Source organism: Protopterus annectens, chromosome 3.part0, assembly GCF_019279795.1.
Source record: "Protopterus annectens isolate FY-2018-M chromosome 3.part0, PAN1.0, whole genome shotgun sequence".
In the NCBI taxonomy this organism is placed as follows: domain Eukaryota; kingdom Metazoa; phylum Chordata; order Ceratodontiformes; family Protopteridae; genus Protopterus; species Protopterus annectens.
In genome coordinates this window covers 619223035-619250431 of record NC_056731.1, presented here as the reverse complement: position 1 = coordinate 619250431, position 27397 = coordinate 619223035, and the positions used below count along the sequence as shown (strand labels likewise).

Genomic DNA, 27397 nt, shown 5'->3' with positions numbered 1-27397 from the left:
CCATGACCTCATCTGAGCCTGCTGCTTTCCTTGACTTCATTTTCCTTAGGTGCTCATCTGTTCTTACTTCTTCTAGGGTTGGCTGTTGTTCCGGTTTCATTGTAGGTTGTGTCTGGGGCAGTACAGATTCAGTGGTGTTTTCTTCATTCAGAAGCTGTTTAGAGTACTCTTTCCATCTGCTGGCTGTTGTTCCGGTTTCATTGTAGGTTGTGTCTGGGGCAGTACAGATTCAGTGGTGTTTTCTTCATTCAGAAGCTGTTTGGAGTACTCTTTCCATCTGCCTTCGACGTCCTGTGGGACTAGTGAGCAGGTTGTCGCTGGCATCCCTTATGAAAGGTCTCGGACAACTACTTTTGAGAGTTTTTTTCTGTCATCTTCCTAGTCACTTTACAGAAACTGGTACAGTGTCTCTGAAGACCTTTTCTTTGCTACTGTGACTCCTCTCTTGGCCTCCGTTAGCCAACCAGTGTTCTTTCTTAGCTTAATCCATCTTTTCTGACTCCATTTTCCTGCATTCCCCTTCTTTCTTTTGATAACTTCCTGGTCTTCTGTGTTCTACCACCAGCTTTACTTGCGTACTTTATTTTCATACCTAGCACAGCCATATATCTGTTTTATAGTCTTCAAATAAGCTGTTTTGAGAAGCTGCCATTCTTCTTCAACTTCATCTACTTCCACATCTTCCTAGGATGTTACATCTCCAAGTGTTTCCTTGAACTCTTGTACATTCACTCCAGTCAACTTCCAGGTCAGCCTAGTCTCCACTGACCTTAGAGTCTTCTCGGACAACTGCTTGAAGCCAAATGTGGCCACCAGTGGTTTATTCTGTGGGTCAGCTGTTTCTCTGGGGATGACTTTGCAATCTCTACTCAACCCCAATGCTCTTTCCTTACTAGGAGAAAGTCTACCCGAGTTGCATGTTGGGCACTCTTATTAAGGCATCATATTCCAGCTCATCTAAGTGTGTTTCCTGCAATGTAACTATCACATATTCATATATACATACCAGGCTACTAATCTGTGATGATCTTAAACAGCCTAGCCAAATATCCCCGCTGTAGTTTTTAGCAGTTAAATTATGTGTACAAACCAGCTCAGAAATGGGCAGAACACAGATATCTAGGGGCATTTACATGCTGCCCCTATACATAAGGGTGTGTGTGCCAAACCATGGATGAACTTGCACTTACCCATACATACATCCAAATTATGTTTGAATAAACTGAGAGAAGTACTTGCTTTATGTGGATTGGAAGATGGTTCCACAGAAGTGGAATTCTCTATGATGCATACCTATCCCTCCAACAGGGATGTCACAGATGGTTCTATTGCAGTGGAATTCTCTGTAATGTATACCTATCCCTCCAACATGTCTTACGTATGTCATGGAACAGATTGAGATCCCATGAGTGGCTACTTTTGCCATCACTGGACTTGTGAATGTGTAAAAGTTCTGACAAAATATGGGGTCTGTTGAGGATGTATACGTGAGATAGAGGTCAGCTTTCAGTAACTGGCATGATACTGAGAAGAGAAAAAGATTTGATTGTTTACATTAACATACAGCTTTATTAATACACTCTCATTAACAAAATGGAAGCTTCCATTCTCTGTTGCTGAGTCCCCTCAAAACATAATTACCATTTCAATACAACTTAATTTCTGCTTTTCATTATCCTGAGCAGAAAGCCAATCATAATAATGCGACAAGATCATTTAAACTCGTATTTAAAAAAAATATATATCTTTGCTAAGCAATCTGCAGTGACAGCTCCCTATTCACACATGACATACATACTCACAACTTGTTAATTTTACTATTCCTCCTTGACATCTCAATATTTGAAACACTCTGCTGGAAAAAATACCGATAACTTTATAACAAACATAGCTTAGCTATTAATGTTCAATAAGGAAACAAACACTTTCCATCTTCATTTTACTTGGCATACTTTGCAACTATATACATGGTCTTCTTTCTGTCTCTGAATCATATGAGCTTTGAAAAATGCCATGCCCTCATTTTGAGCAGAACCCCTAAACACTTTCAGTTTATCAAAGCAGAAATTCGCTATCCACTGGTATTTGATCTTTAAGTCTACAGTCTCTCATGATCCCACAAATAGTCTGCAATGTATTTGTAAATTTGAGGAAATCTTAAACCCTCTAGGAAATACTTTGTAAAAAGTGTCAAGCAAAATACATGAAATTGCAATTCTTTTAAACACTCATTCATTAAATGGCAAATACTGCACCCTTTGTTATCATGTATACAAACTATAACCACTCGCAACGGTCACCTGTTTATCATGAATTTTACGAATCATTCCCAAATGCCAAAGCAATGACAGGATTTTTTTTAATTTATAAGTTTCAGATCACACCAATTTATGCCTCCGTTGTCATATTGTTTCCTTTCCATGTTTCTGTTGGGGCTAATAAGAAAGGAGAAGTGTAAGAAGGAAGAAATGTTCAAGTGTTAAGTATAACACTTTTTTACAAGTGGAATCCATCTTGTTTTAAGATGGATCCGGACAGCTTAAACCTGTCTGAGTTATGTTGAAGATTGCCTTTACTTATTTGGCACAAGTTCCAAAGAGAAGGGGTCTGCAGATTTTGAGTAAACAAAACATAGAGGTGTTTTGTTTTAACTGGTCAATGGCTTCAGTCTGAGAGACAACGAAAGACTTGCTCATAAGCTTTTACATAAAAATGACCCTAACACTAATGTCTATGTTTTAATGATCTATCCAGGAATGGAGTTTTGCAATGTTGTTACAAATGCTTCGTGCATTTAGATGACATATAATCATATTATTCTCTTGCTGACTAAGGTGAGAGTTGTAGAATGTAGGGCCTGGATTTATCTCTATGTCTCTGCATATAAAATGTGCACAGAAAAGTGTAGGAAGTAGATGGGTAGTTTTGGCAGCACTTTATGTATTAGATCAGTATACTTCTTGTTGGGGGACTATGCTACATCTACAGGTTTAATGTTAGAGGAGTACATACATGTGTATTGTTGTATGTCATATACAAATTGAAGAGATTACTTAGTTTGTTTGGAGCTGTTGTGATGGCAGTTATAATTGTTAAAATGCTGTGGGCTGTGATAGATTGCATGTAGACTCAGTATTATTAAAAAAAACTATTGTAGTTTCCAGGAATTTATTGCTAGTTGGTGTGGTAGCAATTATTTTATATGAGGAATTTAGATAAAAGTTAATTTATTTGTGGGGAGCTACTGAATGGATTGAGATAGTATATTGGTGATTGATGGGCAGGTACGTAATTGTCTGTAGGTTGGGTGTTTTAGGGGTGTGCTGGTTAGAAGGTATAAAAGTAGACACACCTGGGGCAGAAGGGAAGCATAGTGGGCATGCACAGAGCAAGTGCTGGAATCAATGTCTGTGTACATGTGCACAAGAGATGTTCATCCAGAAGTGGGAAGCGACTGTGAGGAGGGTCGGTGCATGCAGACTGTAACAAAAGGTGGGAAAATTAAAGTCACAATATTGCAGCTAAAATGTGTTGCATTATGTCTGCCTATATTGCTCTGTTTGATGCCTGGCATATAAGCTGCGATGTGGACAATCCTACCGATGTACTATACTACCAGAAAGGTTTCAAGTATGTCCCGACTCCGACAGTTGTCTGCTATGCCGAATCGGCTAGTACTAGACATAAGAAACAGCAAGGGTAAAATTTACACTATGCTTGGGATCATAAGAGGTTACTAGGCTATTGGCTCTGAGGCCCTACTAAGCCTAGCCAAGAGTTTAGCCCATGTTTAGACAAATCAGCACCCAATGCCCCCTGTCCAGCAGGGACATGGGAGGAATCCCATGAGGACATTTTCTGTTTCTCATCCAGTTACCCAGGTTGCACTTAAAAATGGGTAAAGAGATCCTCTACAGGGAGTCTATTCCATAGATGGGGGAAGTCTTTGGGACACAATTCTGTCCCGCCAACAAGTCTTGTTGATGTCACAGACCAAGTTGAGGCCGGACGTGTGGGTTATTCGAGTGGAGCTTGACTTGTGGATATACAGCAGTCCCATTAAGGTGGGGTCCATGATCACCTTGTATGCCAGACAGAGGTCACCTCTGAGGAGTCTGTATGAAACTGAGTAAAGATATAGGGCTTTTAGCCTGTGTATGGTAGATGTTTGGGGCAATGGATTCTCCTGGTGAGGAACCTCTGTGGTCTCTCCAGCTGCTGCATGTGCTTTAGGAGGTACATGCCGAAAGGGGCAATGTACTCATTAATGGGCCTTATAAAGGAAGAATACAGGGATGTTATGACCCAATTGTCCCTTACTTGAGATACCCTTACTTATGAGGTGGGGCCATGTAGAAGGCTTTCCGTACAATGGAAGCAACATGGTGGTCAAAAGTCAGGTTGCTATCAACCTGGGTGCCCAATTCCCTCACGGCTGATTGCATGCTTAGGAAGTTGTCATTAATGTGATAATTTTTGGGGACGTCACTCTCCTCAAATGGGATAATGATGCATTTTTTTGGTATTCAGCTTGAGGCCATGTTTCTGGCACCAATCATTTGTCTGAGTGAGACCCTCTTGGAGGATGTCCACATCACTAGGGGAATAGATGACAGCACCTAGCTTGCAGTCATCAGCAAACTCAGTCAGCCATAGCCCACCGGTTTTGGCCTGCACCTCAGAAATGTATATCTCAAACAACAGGGGCCCCAAGACCGAACCCTGGGGTACACCACTTGTTACTGGTCTACTGTTTGAGGTGGCTTCCCCTATTTTGGACTAGGTGGGTTCTATCAGTAAGCCAATTTGCTACCCATCTGGTAACATATGCATTGATGCCTATTTGAGAGAGTTTAAACTATTACACCCGAGTGGGAAATAGTGTCAAAGGCTTTGGCCAGTTCAAGATAGCCAGTGTGTACCGTCTTCCCCTCACCCACAGCTTTGGCGACTGTCTCAAAGAAGTCAACCAAATCTAGCAGACATGACCTCTCCTTGATGAAGCCAAACTGTGTTGGATCAAGCATTTGGAAGTTATCAATGTCCTTGCTAATAAGGTCCATGATAATCCGTTCCATGGCCTTGTAGATCAGGCTAGTTAGGCTGATGGGTCTGTAATTTCCCAGATCAGTGAATGCTCCATCTTTGACTAAAGGGATGACAGTGGCTGTCCTCCACTCAGCTTAGATGAAGCCAGTACTTAGGCTTTGGTTGAATAGGGTGCCTAATGGTGCTGCAAGTTCCTGCCAGAGTTCATGTAGGATGCAGCCTGGGATGTTATCAGATCCCATGGAGGCTGTATTTTTTGCCTTTGAGAGAGCAGTGGCATAAAGTGTTGTACAAACTCCAATGAGACTAGTAAATAAATAGCACAGGTTACAAAAACAGAGTCAGACACTACCCATTAGTATCACAACCGAGCAGTTACAAATCTGCCTTGGTGGTACAGACTTGTTTTCAGTCCCGTGTCAGCAAGACATTTCTTTGTTACAAACAAGTGTCTTTCTATGACTTGGCAGGATATTTTCTTAAAAGATTAAAAAAAAAAAGTAGAGGAAGAAATTGCAAGCCAGAGATTGTCTAAGAGGAGAAAAGTCAGACTAAGGAGTCAAATCAAGAGTCCTATGACAAGGTGTGCATATTTAACAATACGGTTTGTCTACAAGCAAACTGATTCTGACCAAGATTCACAACAGTCTATTCATTCATGCATTCCAATATATGCAATATGCACAACAAACATAATATAATAATGTTAATAAGCATATGTAAACCAATTCTGCAGTACAAACATTCAGATTAAACACTGAAAATGGTTGAAAACATTCTGCAGCTCAATGAGGAATCTAGTCCATATAGTCAACAGAATACAGACTTTACTATTACAAACAAGATCTGCTAACATACTATTACAGTAGATAGATATTCTGAAAGGTAATCACATTGTCTCCTAACAGTAGGAATTGATTCAGCTGGAATAAATGACAATACACTCTCTGATTGAATTAGCACCTAGCTTACGATGATTTAATCAACAGAAAATAGAAAGGGGAAGTTGCCATACTCAGGGAGTCTATAACCAGAAAAATAACCAGAGACCCCATAGAAGTAGTAGAGATATTTTGGAAATTCTATAATAAATCTGTACTAAGCAGAAGAATGAGTAAACCAAGAAAAGACACAGATGTAAATATGTATAGAAAACTTAAATCTGTCAAGGTTAGAGGAAGATTGGGCTCAAGAATTAATAGCCAAGATGGAAAGGGATAAGATAACAATGGTGATATATAATCAAACAGGAAAGTCTCCAGGAACAGGTATCATTCCTGTGAAATTTTGAAAGTTAGAAGGAAATGGTTTGTTTCAGCAATATTTTAAAAGGATGGACAGTACCAACATATTTGAAGAAAGCTGTAGTGGCTGTACTACCCAAAGAGAGCAAATACCCTACCCTTTAAACCCAATTTCATACGAAACAATTTCAATTTTGTGCCATAATTATAAAGCGTTTCAGTCTATAGTATCTAAAATATGGCTAAGGTGTTCTTGAAAACTGACATATGTGGATCATTGTGGTTTTATGGAGAGGGGGCAAACATTTGACAGCATTAACAGAACGATGATGATCCAAAGGGAAGCAGAGTATAAGAATACCCTGCTCTTGCTGGTCAGTCTGAATAAGGAGAAGGCCTTCAATAAGGTTATCTGGGATCGTATTGATAAAGCAATGGCAGCATTTGTGTGCACCGATAGAATAATGGGGTTAATTAGGAAGATACAAGCAGGGTAATGGGGTTAATTAGGAAGATATAAGCAGGGTCAGAGGTAGGAATCAAGATGGGAGGCCTTCTCTCAGACAAGCAGTGCATGAACAGAGAAATTAGGCAAGGGTGTCCTTTTTCCTCTGTGATTTGCTTTATACTTGAAGACATGGGCAAAGAAAATAAGGGACTCAAAATTCAAGGGCATAAGTGGTATGATACTTGAGAAAAGTTAGTCTTATTTCTTAACAAATCCAGAAAAGAGTACTTCAGTGTTGTGAACATTTTAAAGCAGTTTCAATTTTTTCAGTATATAAAGCACTTTACAAATTATCACACAACTCAGCACTAAACAAATCATACACAGCTCATATCAAGCACATAGATCTACATATGCTGAAGTGCTAAAACATAATCTACCTAAACCGCTATGGCCTCCTAAATGTACCCTTAGAAATAAGTACTCTCAACAACCACACAAACACACATCACAGGCACCACCCACTGTGAAACATACATCTAAGAGTAACACTGACTCAGTTTTTAAAAGCCCTTAAGGCAAACCTCCATGCAAGCTTTCATGTCCTTGCACCACAAGTATGCATATGACAGTCATCATATGACTTGAGATGTACCTTACAGAACTATATGAAGAGAGACATGATGGAGATCTCGGAATAGCTTTGTGAGGCTGACAACAATAATGCCACAATACAAACAAAAGTGAATTTCAGCAATTGGCTTAGCTTCTTGTGTTACTCAAAAGAGCTATAAACAACTAATTTAATGTAATTACTTTACTGTCCAAGCAATTGTCACAAATGGAACAACCACATTATCTCACTAAAAAAAATTAAAGGGCATAAATTGTAAAAACTATGCAAACAATCTTAAAGGCTTGTCCTTCTTCTCAGTAGCATGCAGGCTACTGAAAGACATGTGCCTCAAGTACAAAACTTCAGGACACCCTATTCTGCTAGATCTAGTACACATTTGCAAGTCCAATAATATAAATAAACATCTCAAGGGATCTTAATCTCTTTTGTAAATTAAATAGATCATGCTGGAGGGACAGGTATGTATCACAGAGAATACATCTTCTATGGGACTGTCTTTGCCTTCATGTAAAGCAATTTACAACTCTTACTCTATTCAAACATAATGTGGATGAATGGCTAGGTAACCATAAATCACCTCTGGTTTAGCAGCACTGTCCCTTATGGATAGGGGAAACAAAGATGTCCCACTATATCCTTGTTCAACCCATCCCTGGCTTAATTGTATGCAAAATATAAGGGCTGAAAACTGCTATCGGAATGTAAGACTAGGCTTCTTAAGATCTTCACAGATCAATAGCCTAGTAAGTACCTATGAACCTATAAAATAGAGAGGTAAAACAAAGGCTACAGCAGTAAACTTTGTTCCTACATATGAAGTGTTTCAGCAATACATATATTTATGAGGACATGATAAGATGAAGTATTCAGACGTGTATATTAAAAATAATTCTATAGAGGAAGCTAAGGATATGTAGCAAGAGACTAAACAAAAGGTGATACGACACTTGAGAATTTGGAAGCTCTTGATTATGGATATAGATAATAAGGTACAAGCAATAAAACTGTTTCTATTTCATTTACTATTATATACAGATCAGATATAGTTTATATCAACCAGAGGTGCAGCATAGTTAATAAAGAATTGAAGGAGTGTATTAGGGAAAGGAAGTTGTCAAAAGTAATTCAGTTTAGTATTACCAGATTTGAAGGGATACTTTGGAACTACACAAGGCTCACATGCAAAAACAGGCAGAAGACTACAGATCAAATGCAGAAAAAGGGGAGGGGGTCACAAAATAAGCAAAGTGCAGGATTTTGGATGCAGGCCCTTAAGGAGAACAACCATCACCATACAGAATATTCTATTTACAAAATATCTGAAAATATTTTGAGAACTAAGCTAACATGAGAATGGAGAAAGTAGACTTTACTAACAGAAATGACTGCAAGTAGTGGTATAGAAAATAGGCAACAGGGAGGTGCAATTTATTGGGGAAAAAACTAGGAACCAGGAAAGCACTCAAGATGAAAAAACAAATACAGATGCACCAATACGAAGCTCCGAGGTCACACAAAAAAGAATTTATTTAGCGCTTTGGTCAGAATGTAACAATTGACTTCTTCAGAATGACATGAATACTGTTCCAAGTCATTATAAATCATTTTCAAAAGAACACGCGACATCCTCAGTCAATAAAAACTATTAATTAAAAAACATTAGTCCAATGAACATTACTATTAAAGTCTTTAAATAGTTAAAGCAGCAAGCACAGATATTAATACAATTCAACTAAATCCTCAAAAAAATCATAAACACTTCCCACAAAACAAACAACCCCTCAAAAAACATCTTACTAAAAAAGCTTTTATATTACATAAGAATGTAATTTTAAATAACTAACTATACTAAAACAGTCATTGAGACCAGGGGGTACCTGGGCATTAAGTCTAATTTACCAACATAACTCTTTCATTTCTAGAAAGTCAGCCATGGACCTCCCCATGGGTCTTTTTTTTTATCCCTTCAAGAACCACAAATCTAAAATCATGTGTGGGGAACTTTTCAACATGCTTGTACAGAGCATTATTAGTGTTTGAATTTCTCATGTACCTAAAGTGCTCGTAGATTCTTTCTTTTAGTTTCCTTTTAGTCTTACCAATATAGAAACTGCTGCACGTCTAACACAAAGCAGCATATATCACCCCAACTGAATTGCATGTAAAAAACTACCATCAGGTCTAATGATGGTATGGTTAACTTTAACTTTATCTGTGTTAAAAATAAAATGGAACTGCAAACAAAACCCAAATTTCTTAGTGCCTACAATACCATTGTTGAAAGGTCTACTCCCACTCACATCCAACAAGTTTTTAATGGTCAAACCTCTTTTGAACACTATCCGTGGTTTAAATCCTAATTTTTCCAGTGCACCATCTTGTCCACAAAAATCTGCCAGTTCTTCTCCAAAATGTCATGAATATAAAGGTGGTCAAATGAAAACCTAACAAAAGAACAGGTATAATCATTGCGTGCACTGTTCAAATGGTCAAACCTCTTTTGAACACTATCCGTGGTTTAAATCCTAATTTTCCAGTGCACCGTCTTGTCCACAAAAAATCTGCCAGTTCTTCACCAAAAGATCATGACTATAAAGATGGTCAACTGAAAACCTAGTAACAAAAGAACAGGTATAATCACTGTTTGCACTGTTCAAAGGAAGAACCGGATCCATATCCGAATTCCCTCTATGGCTGTTGAGCACTAAGAAATGTGGGTTTTGTTTGCAGTGCAACTTTATTTTTAACAAATACTAATAATGCTTTGTATAAGCATGTTGAAAAGGTCCCCACACATTATTTTAGATTTGTGATTCTTTATTTATTATTATTATTTCATAATTTTTTTATTTTATTATATTTATTTGCGGTTTTTAGATTTGTGCGAGTCATTGGTGGACTTGCTAGAATTTAAAGAGTTATGTTGGCAAATTAGACAATGCCCAGGTGCCCCCTGGTCTCAATGACTGTTTTAGTATAGTTAGTTATTTAAAATTACATTCTTATGATATATAAAAGTTTTTTAGTAGGATTTTTTGGGGGGGTTGTTTGTTTTGTGGGAAGTGTTTATGATTTTTTTGAGGATTTAGTTGAATTGTATTACTATCTGTGCTTGCTGCTTTAACTATTTAAAGACTTTAATAGTAATGTTCATTGGACTAATGTTTTTTAATTAATGGTTTTTAATGGCTGAGGATGTCATGTGTTCTTTTGAAAATGATTTATAAAGACTTGGAACAGTATTCATGTCATTCTGAAGAAGTCAAAGGTTACATTCTGACGAAAGTACTAAATAAATCTTTTTTTGTGTGACCGCAGAGTTTCGTGTTGGTGTTTCATTTATTGGAGAGAATTAGCAAAAGATCCAAGGTACTGGGAGCAAATACCTAGCGAGGGGAAAAGACAGAGTGGGATGAGGCCAACTAGATGTTTGGACTACAGGTTGCAGACGGTCTTTCCTATTGTAGAGTACATGCAAAGATAACTGGATAGGGAAATGTTAAATGAAAGACCAGGTCTGGTCAAGTTTATACTTCAGTCTAGAACAGAAGCTGTCGTTATGAAAATGGATAATTGCAGGGCATATAGAACAATGCATTATTATCTATAAGAAATCAGTTAGAAGAGGTTAGAAAAAAACTGTGAAATGAGAATGAAAAGATAGTATACAAAGGAACAATGGGAGGATATTTGTATGGTTCCCAGATATGCAACAAATCTAGAAGGTATAGGAGTTTTTGTATGGAAGTGTATGTACAGGTATTTTTATACCTCAAAAAGACATCCAAGAATTCTTCCACAAGCAGACACCAATTGTTGGAGGTGTGATAGGGAGGTCTAGGGTACTTGTGAACATGTTTTTAGAAATAAAATGAATTGGTAGATTTTAAAAATTCTTTACAGGTTACTTTGTCAGAAATGTTAGGGGAGCAAATTATTCTACCTAAGGAAATAATTCTTTTGAGTTGGGGTATAAAAACTGAATTTGTTAGACATAATACGGCCATACTGAGTTTAATGTTGTCAACTGCAAAAAAAAAAAAATTACTACGAAAAAACAGAAATCAAAATCTAAAACCAGCCATAACAGAATTATTGAATGTTGTAAAGGAGATAGAAGAATTGGAGGCGGGCTCTTTAGAAAAGGGAAGGAGGGAAGGAGATGACTACATAGAAATAAATGGAATCTGTGAGAACAGTACATGCAGAATAGTGCTAGGAGGAGTGAAATTTCAGGGAAGGTAGGAATTGAGCAATGTAATGTTAGACTGAATAGTACTTATTAAGAAAAATGACATATGCATAATAGGAAAATGAAAAAAATGTTTTTTTTTTCATACTCTATGTGTACTCATGTCACTACATTTGTGAAACTAATAAAGGTGTTTAGTATCTGTCCATTAAACTTCGATTTGCTTTTTTGCAATAACTCAATGACATCTGCATAAGAGTTTATTTTTATTTTACATTTGTTAACCGGGGGTGTCTGACTGAGCCGAAAAGGCCCTTTTTCAGCAGAGGCCCGGGGAGAAAAGCTTCACAAAAAGTTTATTTTTATTTTACATTTGTTAACCGGGGGTGTCTGACTGAGCCGAAAAGGCCCTTTTTCAGCAGAGGCCCGGGGAGAAAAGCTCCACAAAGAAAAATTACAGACACGTTTAGTTATTTACACATGATCAGTATACACACAAATTACAGGAGACATGTTTTTACAGTGGTATGCGGCACATAAACAGTTACAGTGGAGAGAACAAACAAAAAAATATTAATTTTAAAAATAAAGGTAATTAATAGATTTGTGGTGTACAGCTGAAATTTGGAACATAGGTAGAATACATACATAGTACACAGGTACAGTGCATACATTGTAGATTAGCCAGTGTTTGTGAGTAAGATTGAAAACTATTATCAAGTGCTCTAGATTTTGTATGTATGTGTTATCTGCTTTCACTAGCCTGGGGAGCAATCATGGCACTGCCAACTTTCCTTGAGATGCTGCCTGATGAGGTCTTTAAAGGAGGCTTTGGATGATGTGTTCTGAATGCTTGTAGGGACAGAGTTCCATTTTTTAGCCACTGAACTACTATATAGTGCATCTCCAAAGCTATTGTAGCTGTTGGTGACTTCTAGTAGTAGTTTGCTTGATGATCTAAGAGGCATTTTAGCTGAGTGATGTTGTACTAGGTTTTTGAGAACAGGACACTTATTGGGGAGGTAATAGATAGAATGACAGAGGCAGAGCTGATTGTAGGTTAGGAGGTTGGGCAGTTCAAGCCAGTGGAGCTGTCTCAAAGCAGTACATTGATGAGTTCTATATGAGCAATTTGCAGCAAAGCGGGCAATTCTGTTATAGCAGGCTTCCATTTTGCTTAGTTCAGTTTTGTTGAGATTAGTCAGAATGGGAGATGCATAGAGTAGGGTGGATAGAAGTTGGGAGCGAGCAATGGCTGATCTTGTGTTGTTGGTAAGAAATGGTTTGATACTGTAGAGCGACCCCAGTTTGGCATGTACTTTTTTAATAGTTAAGCTGAGATGACTATCAAATTTTAGGTGGGAGTCTATGGTTATTCCCAATAGCTTAGCCTGTGCCACTGGAGTAACTGGAGTAGCATTAGTGGAGTAGATAGTGAATTGACTGTTAGTGTTTTTGTTAGAACTGGTTATAATCATAAGCTGAGTTTTCTTTGGATTGAGGATAAGTTGGACTTTGGTAAGGTAGTTTTCAACATCAGAGAATGCTAAGTGAGTTGATTGCAGGAGGGTGGGAATGTTTTGTGCAGCACAGATTAAGGTAGTGTCATCTGCATACTGAATTATAGATGCATGCTGTGTGGGTTATGGAGGTCATTTGTGAAGACTGTGAATAGTAGTGATCCTAAGACAGAACCCTGTGGGACTCCTATAGTTATGGGCAGCTGAGGAGAGAAAGAATTTTCCCATTTCACAGCTTGGTACCTGTCAGTTAAGTAGCTTTGGAATCAGGTAAGAGTGGAATTTGATAGATGATATTGGTTTAGTTTGTTTAGCAGGATTTGGTGTGAGACTGTGTCAAAAGCTTTGGACATATCCAAAAAAAGAGTTGACACTTGTAGGCCTTCATTTTTGAGACGGTTTACTGCGTCTGTGAAGCAGAGGAGGGCTGTAGTGGTACTATGGGCAGGTCTGAAACCATGCTGAGTAGGTGACAGGATGTTGCTGTCTAGGAGATAGTTTAGCATCTGGGTATTGATGCATTTTTCTAGGATTTTGGCTGGGGGGGGAGAGTAAAGCAATGGGTCTGTAGTTATTAAGTTCAGTGGAGATCCCGCCTTTATGTATGGGTGTAACATAGGATATTTTCCAGAGTTTTGGCACATAGTTTTCAACAATTGATCTGTTTATGAGAGTGGAGACTGGGATAGCAATAGCATCTGTTGTGAGTTTCAAGAAATAGCTGGGGAGTTGGTCGGCTGCTGTTGGTGAGGTTTTTAGTTTGGACAGCATGCTTTTGATTGAAGTGGTGGAAACTGTTTTGAGGGTAAAGCTTGTACTAGTGTTATTTGTGTTGGGCTAGTGAGGAAGGAACTGTCCTGTGATACTAAGGATAGAATTGAGTTCACAAAGTGGGAGTTGAATTGTGTTTCGATGGGAACTTTAGTGTCAGGGGTGGTTGATTTGGGGATAGCCTTTTGGGTGGATTTTAGTAACTGGTTTACATTTTTCCAAAATTTTTGCGGGTTGTGTTGGTATTTAGTTTGTAATGTTGTGTAGTAGGATTTTTTGTCCAGCCTAATGCATTTTTTTGCACGGTTGCACAGTTCTTGGTACTTAGTTAGGCTTTGTGTTTATTTGTTTTCTTGATAGTAAAGCCAGGCAGTTTCTCTGGACTTGAGGATTTGTTTGGTTTCTTTACTGAGCCAGGGTTTGTAGAGGTTCTAACCTTGATTTTGCGCAATGGAGCGACAGTGTCTAGGTGTTGTAGAAATGTTTTGTTGAAATATGCTACAGCTTGGTCAAGTGGGAGGGTTTTTAGGGGGGGTCCAGTCATAGTTACAAAGTAAAGTGTTGAGGACCTCAGGAGAGAATTTTTTTGTGTTTCTACTGGATATATAGTTAGTGGTTTTGCATATGCTTGTTCTACTACGTATAAAGTATATTATGTTGTGGTCACTTAAGGTGTCTGGGAGACTGCCTGTGTGAGGGTACAATGTGGGGTTGTTAGTTAGGACCCAGTCAAGGATGGATTCCCTTTTAGATTTTTTATCACATCGAGTTGGAATTTGGACTAGCTGCTGGTAGCCACAGAGATTTATTAGATTACTTGGTGGTTCTGATATACAGGTGAACCAATCTAGGTTGAAGTCCCCCAGAATAAGGGTTTCTTGTGAGTATGTGGAAGAACACCAGGATAAGAAGTCTTCAAGGCTAGCAGGTGTATTCCCAGGTGGAATATAGATCACAATTGTGGAGATGACCTTTTTAGGCTGAAGCTGAAGTTGTGAGATAAGTATGTCCCAATTACTGGGGGAGGGGTAGGAGTTTGGTAATTGATAGACAGTTAAGTTTGACTTGTACAGTAAGGCAGTTCCACCCCTTTTATGAAGTGGTCTGTCTTGTCTAATGATATTGTAGTCGGTAGGGAGAACTTCTGAGTTAGCTATGTTTTTATTTAGCCAGGTTTCTCTTAAAGCAACTATGTCTGGGGAGTAGTGTGCTATTGTGGCCTGGAGTTGAGGTATTTTATTTTTGATACTTCTAATATTAATATTTAGCATTAAAAGATGGTTGGTTTTGCTGCTGTTGTTGATTTGCCCAGGGATGAAGAAAGTGGGGATGTTATGTTCTGACATTTGTGTTGGAGCAGTTTGAGTTGGACAGGATGGATTTGGGCCTGGGTTGGGGTGGATATCCCCACTTATGGTGAGCCTGGAGTTAAAATGGTTATACAGATGTTGGAGTTTGGTGAGGAGTGTGAGAAAGTATTGTGTTTTTTTGGAGTAGGAATGAGCATATGTGTTTAGTCCTGAATTGATCCGTTATGTAGGTCTTGAATAACTGTGGACAGATATTATTATAATGTGTGGTGTCTGTATACGAGAGTGCATAATGCAGTGTTGTGCTACTAAGTTTAGGGATATTGCTAGAGTGATAACTTGTGGTGTTGTAAAGAATTATGAGAAGACAGACTAGACTTAGTTGCGTGATAGTCATGGTTATAACGTTTAAGTTGTTTCTAGGTGGGGGGGTCTGAATAGGAATTATAGGGTTGCACTATATGTGGATGGGGAAGTAGTGCGGGTGATGTAAAAAATGCCTAGTGGGAATGAGAGTGATTGGGAGTATTTTGTGTGGAGCAAGTTGGTGTGGTATAATGTGATATGACTTGAGGAGCTGTGATTGGTGGAGGTGATGTGAGGGTGAGCTGTGGGTGTGGCTGTGATTACTATAAATGTAGAGGTAGTGGGGGTGGGAGCAAATAGTGGGCAGGGCAGAGGAGCTGAGAGAGCCTGAGCGAGCGAGGGCAAACGGAGTGGGGCAGAGCCAACCAAGACAAAAGAAAAAGTAAGTATTATTTTACAAATCTGAACACTTTTAAAACACATTCCTGAGGTCTAATGGCTTACCGGCAAGCAGAATGTAATTGCTGAAGAGCACTTGTGTCCTGGTGGGAGACTAGAAATTTAAAGATGGCTCCATGCTCAGCAGGATTCTAATATAGACTTTGTATTGGGGGAGGGAGATAGCACAAGGGGTGTAAACCAGGTGGAATGCAAGGAAACCAGAGAGGCAATCAGTGGAAATCAGTGAAGGCCTCAGAGGGGGTAGGTAATAATTCAAACTACCTGTAAAATGAAGGAGAGAAGAGGCAGCAAAGTTTATTAAGGTTGGGAGTGTGTCTTCACATTAACTTGCTGATTAGTAACCAGTTTGTGCACAGATTAGAGTAGGGAGATACATTAGCAATGAAGGGGAATGTATAGAGATGTAAATAAACAGGTGGGCCTCCAAGTGATACAAACTAAGGCAGAAAGCACTGAGAGGGCTGCTTGATGGTTAATTTAGTCACAGGGATGTGAATTAAATGTATACTGTCTATTGGACAGTTAGGATTACTATACTAGCGGGGGGGGGGACACAAGGTTACAAAAGTCAGTTTTATTAGCAAGCTGAGAACTACTAAGAAATACTGCTAATGTAATAGCTTCACTCTCATAAAACATACAAGTAGAATGCCTGGGTGGACTGACCCTGCTCTTGAGGCTCAAAATGTATATCCTTGTTTAGTTTGCAGTACTGATTCCTTCTTATACTGTATGGCTGGAGTGGTAGCCGCAGACTGCAGATTTGCTTGAGTGTGCTCCTGCTCTTGAGGCTCAAAATGTATATCCTTGTTTAGTTTGTAGTACTGATTCCTTCTTATACTGTATGGGTGGAGTGGTAGCCGCAGACTGCAGATTTGCTTGAGTGTGCTCGGCAAGCAGAATGTAATTGCTGAGGAGCACTTGAGTTCTGTATTTCAGTTTTAAATTACTGCATCAGTTTGACCCAGGAAACCTCATTCTCCATTTTCACTTCTAAGCTCTAACCTGGTGTCTACCAGTCCATTAGTTCATCTTCACTTGATTTAGGTTCATAGGTATACATTAGGCTAACAACCCCCAGGGCCTTTGTAAACCTAGCCTTGCAACTCAACCCAATTGCATCCCCTTGTAAAATGGGCATCTTAATAGGGGGGGGGGGGTTGTTATGAGTGAGATGTTAGGAGGCTGCTAAAAAATTATGTGGGAGACATGTTAGTTAGGTAATGTTTACTGTCCAGCCAGGGAATTAATTTATGATTACATATCCAATGGCCAAGGTTATGTTTGAATAGGGTTAGGGATGGACTCTACTTCACACGGATTCCAGAGCATGGGGATCCTTTGAGTCACATATCTGTCTCACCAACATGTAATATTTAGGTCACAAGCAAAGTTCAAATTCCTGGATCTAGTGTTTCTGGTGCGGCTTGTTTTGCACATGTGAAAAAGCTCCTTCAGAGCTGGCTCTAAGCATGCTTTACATGCCAAGCATAGATCACCTGTCACCAACAAAGACAGGACTTTAAGGTGATCTGTATAGGACAGTGGGTTAATACCCTGAATTCTCTTGGTAAGAAACCTCTGTGGGCATTCCAGTTGCTGCATATGCCTAGTCAGATACATGCTGAAGGGGGCACTGTACTCAATGATGGGTCTGTTATGGGATGAGCGGAGTGCTACTGTATATTTCTTAAACCAGGATACCATGCATTGCCGATTGTAGACTTAGGAGGTCTTTGAGGTTTGGGGAGATTACTTTTTAGTGCCTCAGCAAAAGATGGTCTGTGTGTGTGGATACTATGTGTGGTGGATGTACAGTGCGTGTTCTTGACAACCTTGTTTGCATGCAAGATTTTTGGCTCCAAGGAAATTGTGTATGTACATCTCTCATATACTATGTTGGTTTCTTTAAGGATTAAAAGATTGTCAGTGAACATGAAAGAATTGCTACACTGCCTCAGGATGCCCACACCTACCAACCTGGCTATGGACTTATTTGGAAGTTGCATATCCATGTTGTCCAGACCTGTATTAGGGTGGGCTATTAGGGACAGAGGACTGGGTTTTACAGAGGTCTCCTAAGGTGGTCTCTAGTATTTAGGATTAGAGTTACCTAGTGCTAGGATATGGTATTAAATAGTGCTAGGATGTGGTATTAGTGTTGACACACAAGCTAGCTGCTCTAAGCTTAACTTTGTACACTGCATCAGTAAACTGCACGTTACCATACTAGCACTAGTTTTAGAGGTAAACTTCTGTTCTCAGCTAGACCAGGCCACCACTTATTGCCACTAGATGGAATCCAGTCCTCTTAATGTAAAAGCATTGTCAATAACTGCTGCACTTAAAATGTAAGAGAATAAACAGATGGAAAAGCAGTTAACTATATGAGGACATGAACAGAGCACCTCTCTCATTCTTTAGTAAAATACACTTTACAGTTTACACCGTTTACAACATATTACTGGTTACTCTCTAACTAACCAGGGAAGTTATTTACTCATCTCTGTACCATTTCCAGAAGGTCAGCTTTTTTTCTACTTTCAGTATCTGTAAGAAAATAATCCATGTATACTGTCAGTGTCAAACTTGCCAAACCATGGCTTGGAATAATGTTCAAGCTTTGGAATTTAAACACAAGGATTAAGAATGAGAGACTGTTGGATGTAGTCCCTTATGCTTTGCTGCTAGAAGAAGTTGGTGACATTTAACCACATTTTGGATTTCCAAGGACAAAGCCAGTATCGGCATACTCCACATACGTGCTCTCCCTTCCTATGCACAACACATATTTCTGCCATTCAATTGACTGTCAGATGGCTCATCGCCTAACAATTACAAGAAATTATGCTGGAAAGGTGACTGCTACCCGATGTTGCAAGCCTCATTTGAAGAGGGAAACTAGATTACCAAATGTGCAATGCTTCTCATCCAAAAACTTGTTAGATAAATAAGAGGGGAAAACTGTTTCCAAAATTCCCAGAAGCAAGCAACTCCCAATATTAGCAGCTGTTATCTTTCACATATATCCAGCCCAATAGAAGTATAGCATAATGAAAAGTCACCGGAAATATGTCCCTAAACTTAAAAACAGTTCACAAAACACTGAACCAGTGATGCTAATAATAAATCCAAAACCTTACATTTCATAATGCCCATTCCCGGTTTCACTTGTCAACTCCTCTTCTACCATCTCCAGGGAACCTTTGTAACTTCACAATAACAAAAACTTGAATGGGCTTTCAATCATTTCCACACACTTGTTTCCATTAAACAAACTTTTTCATTTAAACAAACACAACACCCACTCACAAACACAGACACACACACACACACACCAGAAACCTAATCTGAATAAAAATAAATAAATGCATGTACACTGCAGGTGAGATATTATTCTTGTTTTGGCATATGCATTATTGTTAGTCACTCAAGTACAGTTCCAACATGTTGGAACTAGAATGAGCCTCATTCTATAAGTATGGACTGGTGTATGAAGGATGCAATGCCAGTTCTTGTAGAAAACCTTAAAATCTGCCTCAGGTATGGCTGCAAATGTATCAAAGGTTTTGTTTGAGACTGATACTGTAAGAATTCCCTGTATACATACATGGGATGTTGTAGGGCTATACACAGAAATGTAATTTCAGTGAAAAACAAGTCAGATTGAAGATCTAATTAATTCAGTTCTCCACCAGAAGTCATTTCAGTAAGGAGAGGGTATCTACCACTCTGGTGGTGTACCGAGAAGAGTGGAAAGGGACAAGCCATTTGGTGCCACTGAAACAGAAAAAAAATTCAAGGAAAGGATAGAAATCTTTGCTTCAGACATATGATGGCACACCAATGCATAAATATACACACAAACATATATATGTATAAATATGCACACACACTTCTAGCTACTGAACAAGAAGAAAAGTTAATAAGTGCTAACTTTGAAAATTACAAGCAAATAGGTTCATAGGTGTGTATTAGGCTAATGGCCCTGGAGCCTTTACAAGCCTAACCCATAGGATTACCCTGATATCGTGCCACCCAACCTTAGTTCCCAGTGCCTCTATCGAGTAGAGCCACTGGAGTGATCCCCGGGGTGAATTTTCTATTTCCCATCCACTCATCAAGGTTTCTCTTGAAGAGGGCCAGTGAGGTGCTCTGTTTGACATGTATGGGAATTCTATTCCATAGCAAGGGCAGTCTCTGGGTTATGAACCTGTCCCTCCAGCACGTTCTGTTGATTGTGGCAATGAGGTTGAGGTCACTGGAGCATGTGGTGTGGAGATGCAACAATAAACATGATTCAGTTTTATCCTTGTTTTTCAACATTACTTAAAAGACATATGAGACAATCGACAAGATTTTATCACTGGTTTTCCATACATCGTTCAAGTCTATGGCACTTTTTTTTGTATATTTCCAGTCAACACCCAATGGCTCCTTACGGTGTCCAGACCTTTCTTGGGTCTGACTTTTTAATCAAGTTACCTACCAGCATATAATAGGCAGAAATAGAATGAGCAAGGATTTACTAATAAAATGACACTAAGATTGTTAATCTAGGATGTCCTACAATAAAAAAGCCTTGATTACATTATTTTTTTTTAAGTTTATTTTTCAGAAAATGCTCTGGAATGCAAAGATATGTGCAGGCTGCAAGAGATGCAACATTCCACACCACACAGGTGTTAATGGATACTCCAGTTCTCTTTTCCAACAGCAAATCCACACACAGAAAAGGAAACCTGCTGACATGCATAGGTGTAAAAGTCTAAACCAACAACTGTTTTAAGGATTCTGTTGGTGAATCTACAAATTTTGACAAACAGCTATTCAGGCCTAAAGTCAGACATAGGCTGGAGGGAAAGGTTATCATTTTTTTTTGAAGATCGACCATAACTAAGAAACTGGAAATGCTTTTATAAGTTTACCTGCTGACAAAATTGTACAGGTTTTGCATCACTGACCCCCACCTCCACAGTAGCAAAGTACTGTAGCACTGTCTCCCCTACTGCTTTTTCATACCTGTAACAAAGGCTTCATAGCTCACAACATAAGCATTCCCCTAGTGTGGTCAAATATAAATGGGTCGGGGATGCACCCATCATAACCAGCTTTTATAATAAGTCTTGCATACAGAAGGGTGATACTTCTAGATATAGTAAAAATGACAAACAGAACTTTAAAAAAAACATCTTCACATAAACCAGTTCATTTTCAGCATTTTTGTCATTTTTTTTCACAAACATATCTTCCATACAAGGGTTACACTGACACAATTAAAAATATATTTTTAAGATCAGCGACTTAATTTTTCACAACACTTCAATATAAGAGGCCAAAACTTAACCAAGCCCATAAAAAGTTTAGTAAGAAGATGTTTTCTTTCATTTTTATCAGCTAATTCACACACAGTATAAAAAATCCAATACAATGGGTGCAAATAACCATAAGGCAACAAATTCTTACTACTAAGAAAAATGTGCAACTGCTCAGCAAAATCACTTAGTTTGTCTAGCAGCATCCACAACCACAGAGTTAATACCAGTTGGTAGCAAGACCTGTTTATTTTATTCTTTTTTAAAAAGAATGAACTTAATGCGGGGCCGTGTGCTATGCTAAAGACACAAATCAGCTTACAACTATGCAAGGATTATCCCCTGTATGCAGCTGACACCATCACAAAGTGTTTATTACCGAAATCCAGTCCCTGTGCAACTAAATGAGCCAATTAACTCAATTCTTCCAAATGCAACTGCAGTGTGAAGCAATTCATTTTTACACTGTAAATGTTTCAGTGCATGACAAACAGTTAGTGCAATAACTAATTTTAACTACTCTTTGTGTTTACTGCCCCCCACATTTGATGTTATGGCTACAAGCACTTCAAACGACGGACTTGATACATGTATTCGTTGGAATTTCAAAAGGATTAAAGCTTACCTCTGACAGCGAAGGATGAAAAGATCAAAACAAATGGGATGCACGTTCAGGCAACACACAGTCAATATTACACTTCTAAGAATCAGTTGTGCTGCTTACAAATTCTAAAATGCAATTATGCTGTAATACCTCATAAGTAAAAAGAAGAATGAATACACCGTTTCTTTTTTTCCTACAGTGATTTCTGTTGAGATAGGAATTCAAAGCTATTTAGCCATCCCGGTAAATACTCAGATACTATAACCTGCATTACGTTTCTAAGGTAGCTGCTTATAATGTAGCACCACGGGCACTCGTTCTTTTCGCCGACGATGCCATCTTGCAGTTGTCATAGCAACAAAAAGTAAACTGCGCAAGACAGGATATAGAGTATGCTCCTTGTTAGTGGGTCTGTGAAGCAGATGTAAATATAAGGTGATGTAGGAAATGGGATTTGTTTTCATATTTGTATTATTTATGCATGTCTTTTAAACACATTTGTCAACGGCTTTCTTTAGGTGCCATCATCAAGCTTTAATTGCTGCTGCCATTAAGAAGTCCGTTAAGACTGCAAGGAATTTGCTACTGCGCATCCTGCGAGGTACTAATATTATGCCCATTGGCCTGTAAGTCTGTGTTGGGGGGTGGGGGGGGGGGGGGGTATTCTTTAAAACATGCAGGATTTTCTATGTTATACCACCGTTATTAAGCGAGAAATGCTTTTCTTTTGCTTATTGAAATAGGTTCCTCCTTGAATGACGTTTGATTATGGACGTGAGCGAGTGGTCTAAGAAGAAACCGGCAGAATGGCAAGAGTTTTTAAACAAAGAAGTATCTGTTACAGATAACGAAAAGAGCTGTCATCAAGGATGGGTATTTACGATTGATCCAGTGTCTGGAACGTTAGTATGCAATTTGTGATGTGGCTGAAGCAAAGGCGTGATTTCTTTAATATGTATTTGACCTGAGTATGTTATCCTGTGAAACTCTTGCTTAGAAAACACATATTTGATTATTATTATAATTATTAGTATTCATGTTAGTCCACACTAGGAACAGGTACTAAAATCCTGGGCGGCGATAGAGAAAGTTAACCTCTCAACTTAGGAAACCCCGCCCAAGCATATACAGGCCCGCCTATTCTAAACTGTAAGCACGCATGCTGCAATGTAAAGGGTGTTAGAGGAAGCATTTTACATCCAAAATATATCACTTTTAAAAATATCTGGATATTTGCTTTATTTTTGGCCCCTTACTGCTAAAATTGTTTCTTGCTAGTCATTATTAAAGTCACTAAATAATGACATATGTTTGACTTTCAGAAAATTCGTGCTAACATAAATCCTGTTATTTAACTTACTTTAAGTGTAACATTTAAAATCTGTTCCTATTTTGGAGCCTTTGTTCCCTCTTTATTTTGGGCTTTATCTACATTACTTTAGCTAAAAGGTCAAGAGGTACGCAAACCTCTCATCTGCTGCTGCCAGTGGTCCATCGTCTCACTGTCTCTCCCTCTGTCACACAGACACTCTCCCACATACACCCCTGTACTTCAGAAAATGCATCCAAACACAAGTCCAATTTTTGCAGCAACTTTGTGATTTTTTTTTTTTTTTTTTAACACGACTGTGTTCCTGTTTTGACCCTTTGTTCCCCCTTTATTTTAGGTTTTATTCAATTAACTAATAGGTGAGAGGTACATAAACCTCTTGAATGCTGGTGCTGTCCCTGTTGAATCGTTCTCTCACTGACATCCACTTCACTTTCGTGCATGCATTCACACCCACAGACAGAAACATAAACACACAGAAACATATGCACAAACTGTTTTTCCTGTTACATTTAGATTTTACACTAGCTAAACAGCAAAAGCTCTGCTTAGCGAGTGCCGCTTTCACTCACATGTACGCATACACTCACACACACACACACACACAGGCATAAACACACACAGACTTTTGTTTTTCAGTTTTCTTTCTTTTTTTAATATATTTTACACTCGTTAAACAGCAGGAGCACTAATGGCGGCCATTGGGTTTTTTTTAGTCCAAGCTCTTGAAGCAGCGGACTCATTTTTCAGCCAGCATTAATTGTACATTAATATCTCCAGTCAGGGTGCTGATGTACAGTTTGCCCATTCTCTAACGTATGTTAGTAAACTGCATTATAATGCAGTATACTGATGTAATACAGTGAATGTTATGTAAATGTACAGAATTGTTTCTTCAAAATGCAAGCATTAAAATACTTTTAAGATTAAAAAATAAACAGAAAGTGGTCAACATCATCCCTGTATGGCATTCCAATTCACACCATTCTTATTATTTTGTACTTTACTAATTTTCACTTCAATTTAATCCATAAATGCCATACCCCCCCCCCCCCCAATCAGTGAAGTTATACTGCTCGTGTCCCTGATATTGCTTGGACTTCTTAAAATGTGTGACTTTGACAAGACGGTGATAGTTAAAGTCCTGACATAATTGTACAGACTTTGTGTTTGTTTTTCACATCTTGCATAGTAGTACACATCTTATTCTATCATTTTTCTAAGTGAGCACTGTCCATACTTTAAAAGTGTTCCTAATTTGGGGTTTCTGTCCTTACTTTCAGTCAACTGGCACCCATGGGGATTGGTAGATGCTGGATAACTGTAGTTTCTGATTGCTTGAGAGTTACTATTAAAAAAAGGCCTGACTAATAGTATCCTATACTATTTTGTTTGGTTTGACTTGTTCTCAGGTTGGGGAGACAGGGAATTTTTTCCTATCTTCCATTTTAAAACTCTAAAAACGTAAGGTATGTTTCTGCAGGGGAAAACAAAGTGCAACACATGAAAATTGTACTGTATTTCTTCGATATTTGTTGCTTGAGTTTCAGTTAACCGAGTGTTTGCTGTATTTTTGGGCAAGAGGTTGAGAGCTACTGGTTAAGTAATACTGTTGATATATTTGATACTGTTCAAATATTATTTTTCTTCTCTTGTATTGTATGCATATTACAAGATATATTTGATATTATGGTCCCCAACACCTTTTTCAACAATAAAACACATTTTTCAGGTATTGGGAGAGTTAAGGGGATCTCGCTTCCATATAAGATGTTATCAGCACTTTAGCAGCATTACTTATCTGGAAGGAAAATGGCAGTATTTATGTTATTCTCACGAGCTTGAGCTATAACAACCCCATTAACTAATAAGTAACATTTTCATTTTCAAGTAACCTGGCTCTTTTTCTTTCAAATGTATCCAGAAGCTTTATTTAAATGGGGGGAAAAGCACTATATAATTTTCCTGTTAATCTTGCACTTTTTTAAATATATTGGTGACATAATTTTCCGAAGTTAGTGATGACACAGTTGACACCTACTCATGATTGTTGCTGTGTATATGGTTAATCTCGTCTACCACTGCTGAGTCTGGTTTATTGAGTGATAAGGAATGTGTGTAGCAGCTTAATTCTTGGTTTCATTGTAAACTCATAAACTGCTTGTAAGAGCATTAGTCTTGAAGGAGCAGTGGAAACTGGTGTGCAGTTATGCTGTTTTGTCATGCCTTTAAGAAATAAGGGCTGGCACCCCTTTTAACATCACACCTCCCTTGCATACCACTGAAAAATATTACTGGGAGTGTTCATAGGTGTTAGCCCCAGCCAAGTCATTCAAGATGTATTCAAAAGTATGACACCAGTGAGATGACAGGCACCCAGTCAAATAAATTTCACTATGATATGTATTGTGTGATAGAATGTCGTTCAGTAGCTAAGATAATGTACATTGTAGTACAGTGAACCAGGTGAGTCTAGATGGTACCAAAAATGGAATCTAGAGCCTGTTTAGCCATTTGGACCTACTGCTTGATTCAGAGGTTTAGAACCAGCTATACCTCAACATTTTCAATATCTAGCATGGTACGTTATACATTTAGTATTTTCCTTTCTTATTGCTGAACTGGCCTTATTTTTAATGATTAACAGTTTGCAAATTTTATTGTGTACTAACAGATGATCAAAATAAGCTTGCACATTGTGAGCCCCAATGTACCTTTCGCGTTCATCTACTTATTTGTGTGGTTTTGTCAAGGACATTATACTGCACTACAAGGAAGAATACACATGACTATTGTATTGTTTCCTTAATACTTAATCCAGAAATGCCCTGTCTTATGGAGAAGAGAATGAGTTATCAGAGATGTTTCCTTTTTCTAAATAGCTTGACTGTCTGGGTACAGCAAACTCTGCTTTGCTGAGCCCAGGATAGATAAGTCTTGTGACTGACTTTTGCAGCATGGTTGCTGTGCAGTGCACTAGGCAAGCTTAGCTGTGATGCCCTCACTATAGAATGTTTTCACATTGCTCTACCATCTGTTAGTCTACTGTTAGGCAGAAAAGCAGATGATATTTCAGAATAGGAGGAAAGCTGAAGCTAGAGAGTAAACTGAAAGATGTAGATGAAAATGGGAACGGAGATCAGTCATGGAGACCCGTTAAGAGAGCATGAATTGAAGGGGAGTGCTATACTACAAGAAAATGGGATTGAAGGGGAGTGCTATACTACAAGAAAATGGGAACGGAGATCAGTCATGGAGACCCGTTAAGAGAGCATGAATTGAAGGGGAGTGCTATACTACAAGAAAATGGGAACGGAGATCAGTCATGGAGACCTGTTAAGAGAGCATGAATTGAAGGGGAGTGCTATACTACAAAATGAAAGTAACAGGCCAGAGAAAGATTGATGACAAAATGAACTTAAAATGATTTTTGTCTTAGGTTATCACTATGTTTTTATTTGGCATATTCTTAGCACTTTTCAAATTTTGATTGCTGTAAAATAAAATGCTTCAATATTTGCCTTGGCGAACACCCTGGAATCCTCTGCTAACACGAAAGTAGGTTTGGCATGAGGGAGGAGAGTTTTCTGTAATGGTTAAGGTCTTCACCTCAAAGACAGTAGGTACAAGGTTTGATTCTGACCTTGGGTTATTGGCCAGGCTTAAAATGGCCCATCTGGGCAGTTAACCTAATATTTACTTATGGGAGTTGGAGTTTGTTGTAAAAGTGTTTACCTTAGAGACACAAAGTACAGAGTTTTACTCTTACCTGTGAAACGGAAATTGGCTAGACTTAGAATGTCCCGCAATGTCAACTAGCCTAGTATTTACCTATGAATGTGCAACAAAACGCTATAAATCATGTTTAAGTAATACATTATGTTGCTTTGAATTATTACATACTCTATGCAAAACTTATTTAAGTTTGGCAACTGCTGTTAAGTAAGTTGCTGAATACTTGCTGAAATTTCATCTAGTAAATCATATCTTGCAGGATTAGATAGATAAAGGTCTGTAATACAAAAAATAAAAGGGAAAAAAAAGTCTTTCTAAGTTCGTTTTGTCTCTGTGCTATTTTTGATTCCTGTCTTTTGTCTCTCATGTATTTGTAGGTTCATATGAAATTACTAGGCTGATGTCGTAAGAGCCTTTACAAGCCTAGCTAATAACTCAATTTTACTTAGGATATTGCCCCTGGGGGCAGGAGGA

At 38.5% G+C, this 27397-nt stretch overlaps 2 protein-coding genes across 6 annotated transcripts in view; one reads left to right on the top strand and one right to left on the bottom strand.

Annotated features, from left to right (window-relative positions):
• BBS9 (Bardet-Biedl syndrome 9) overlaps window positions 1-22194 on the bottom strand; it is a 2479230-nt gene extending 2457036 nt beyond the window's left edge. The window contains exon 1 of one of the 3 annotated variants that reach the window (XM_044065020.1): window positions 22009-22194. The gene's annotated coding sequence lies outside the window, so the exon portion shown is untranslated. Of the gene's footprint in view, window positions 1-21879; window positions 21986-22008 lie in introns of those variants that run through there. The other 2 variants (XM_044065022.1, XM_044065021.1) reach the window with 2 other exon arrangements.
• Window positions 22195-22209: 15 nt separating this feature from the next.
• GEMIN6 (gem nuclear organelle associated protein 6) overlaps window positions 22210-27397 on the top strand; it is a 53116-nt gene continuing 47928 nt past the window's right edge. The window contains exons 1-3 of one of the 3 annotated variants that reach the window (XM_044065023.1): window positions 22210-22293; window positions 22377-22459; window positions 22602-22760. In XM_044065023.1, coding sequence (XP_043920958.1) covers window positions 22627-22760 — 134 coding nt within the window. In that variant the 5' untranslated portion in view covers window positions 22210-22293; window positions 22377-22459; window positions 22602-22626. The other 2 variants (XM_044065025.1, XM_044065024.1) reach the window with 2 other exon arrangements.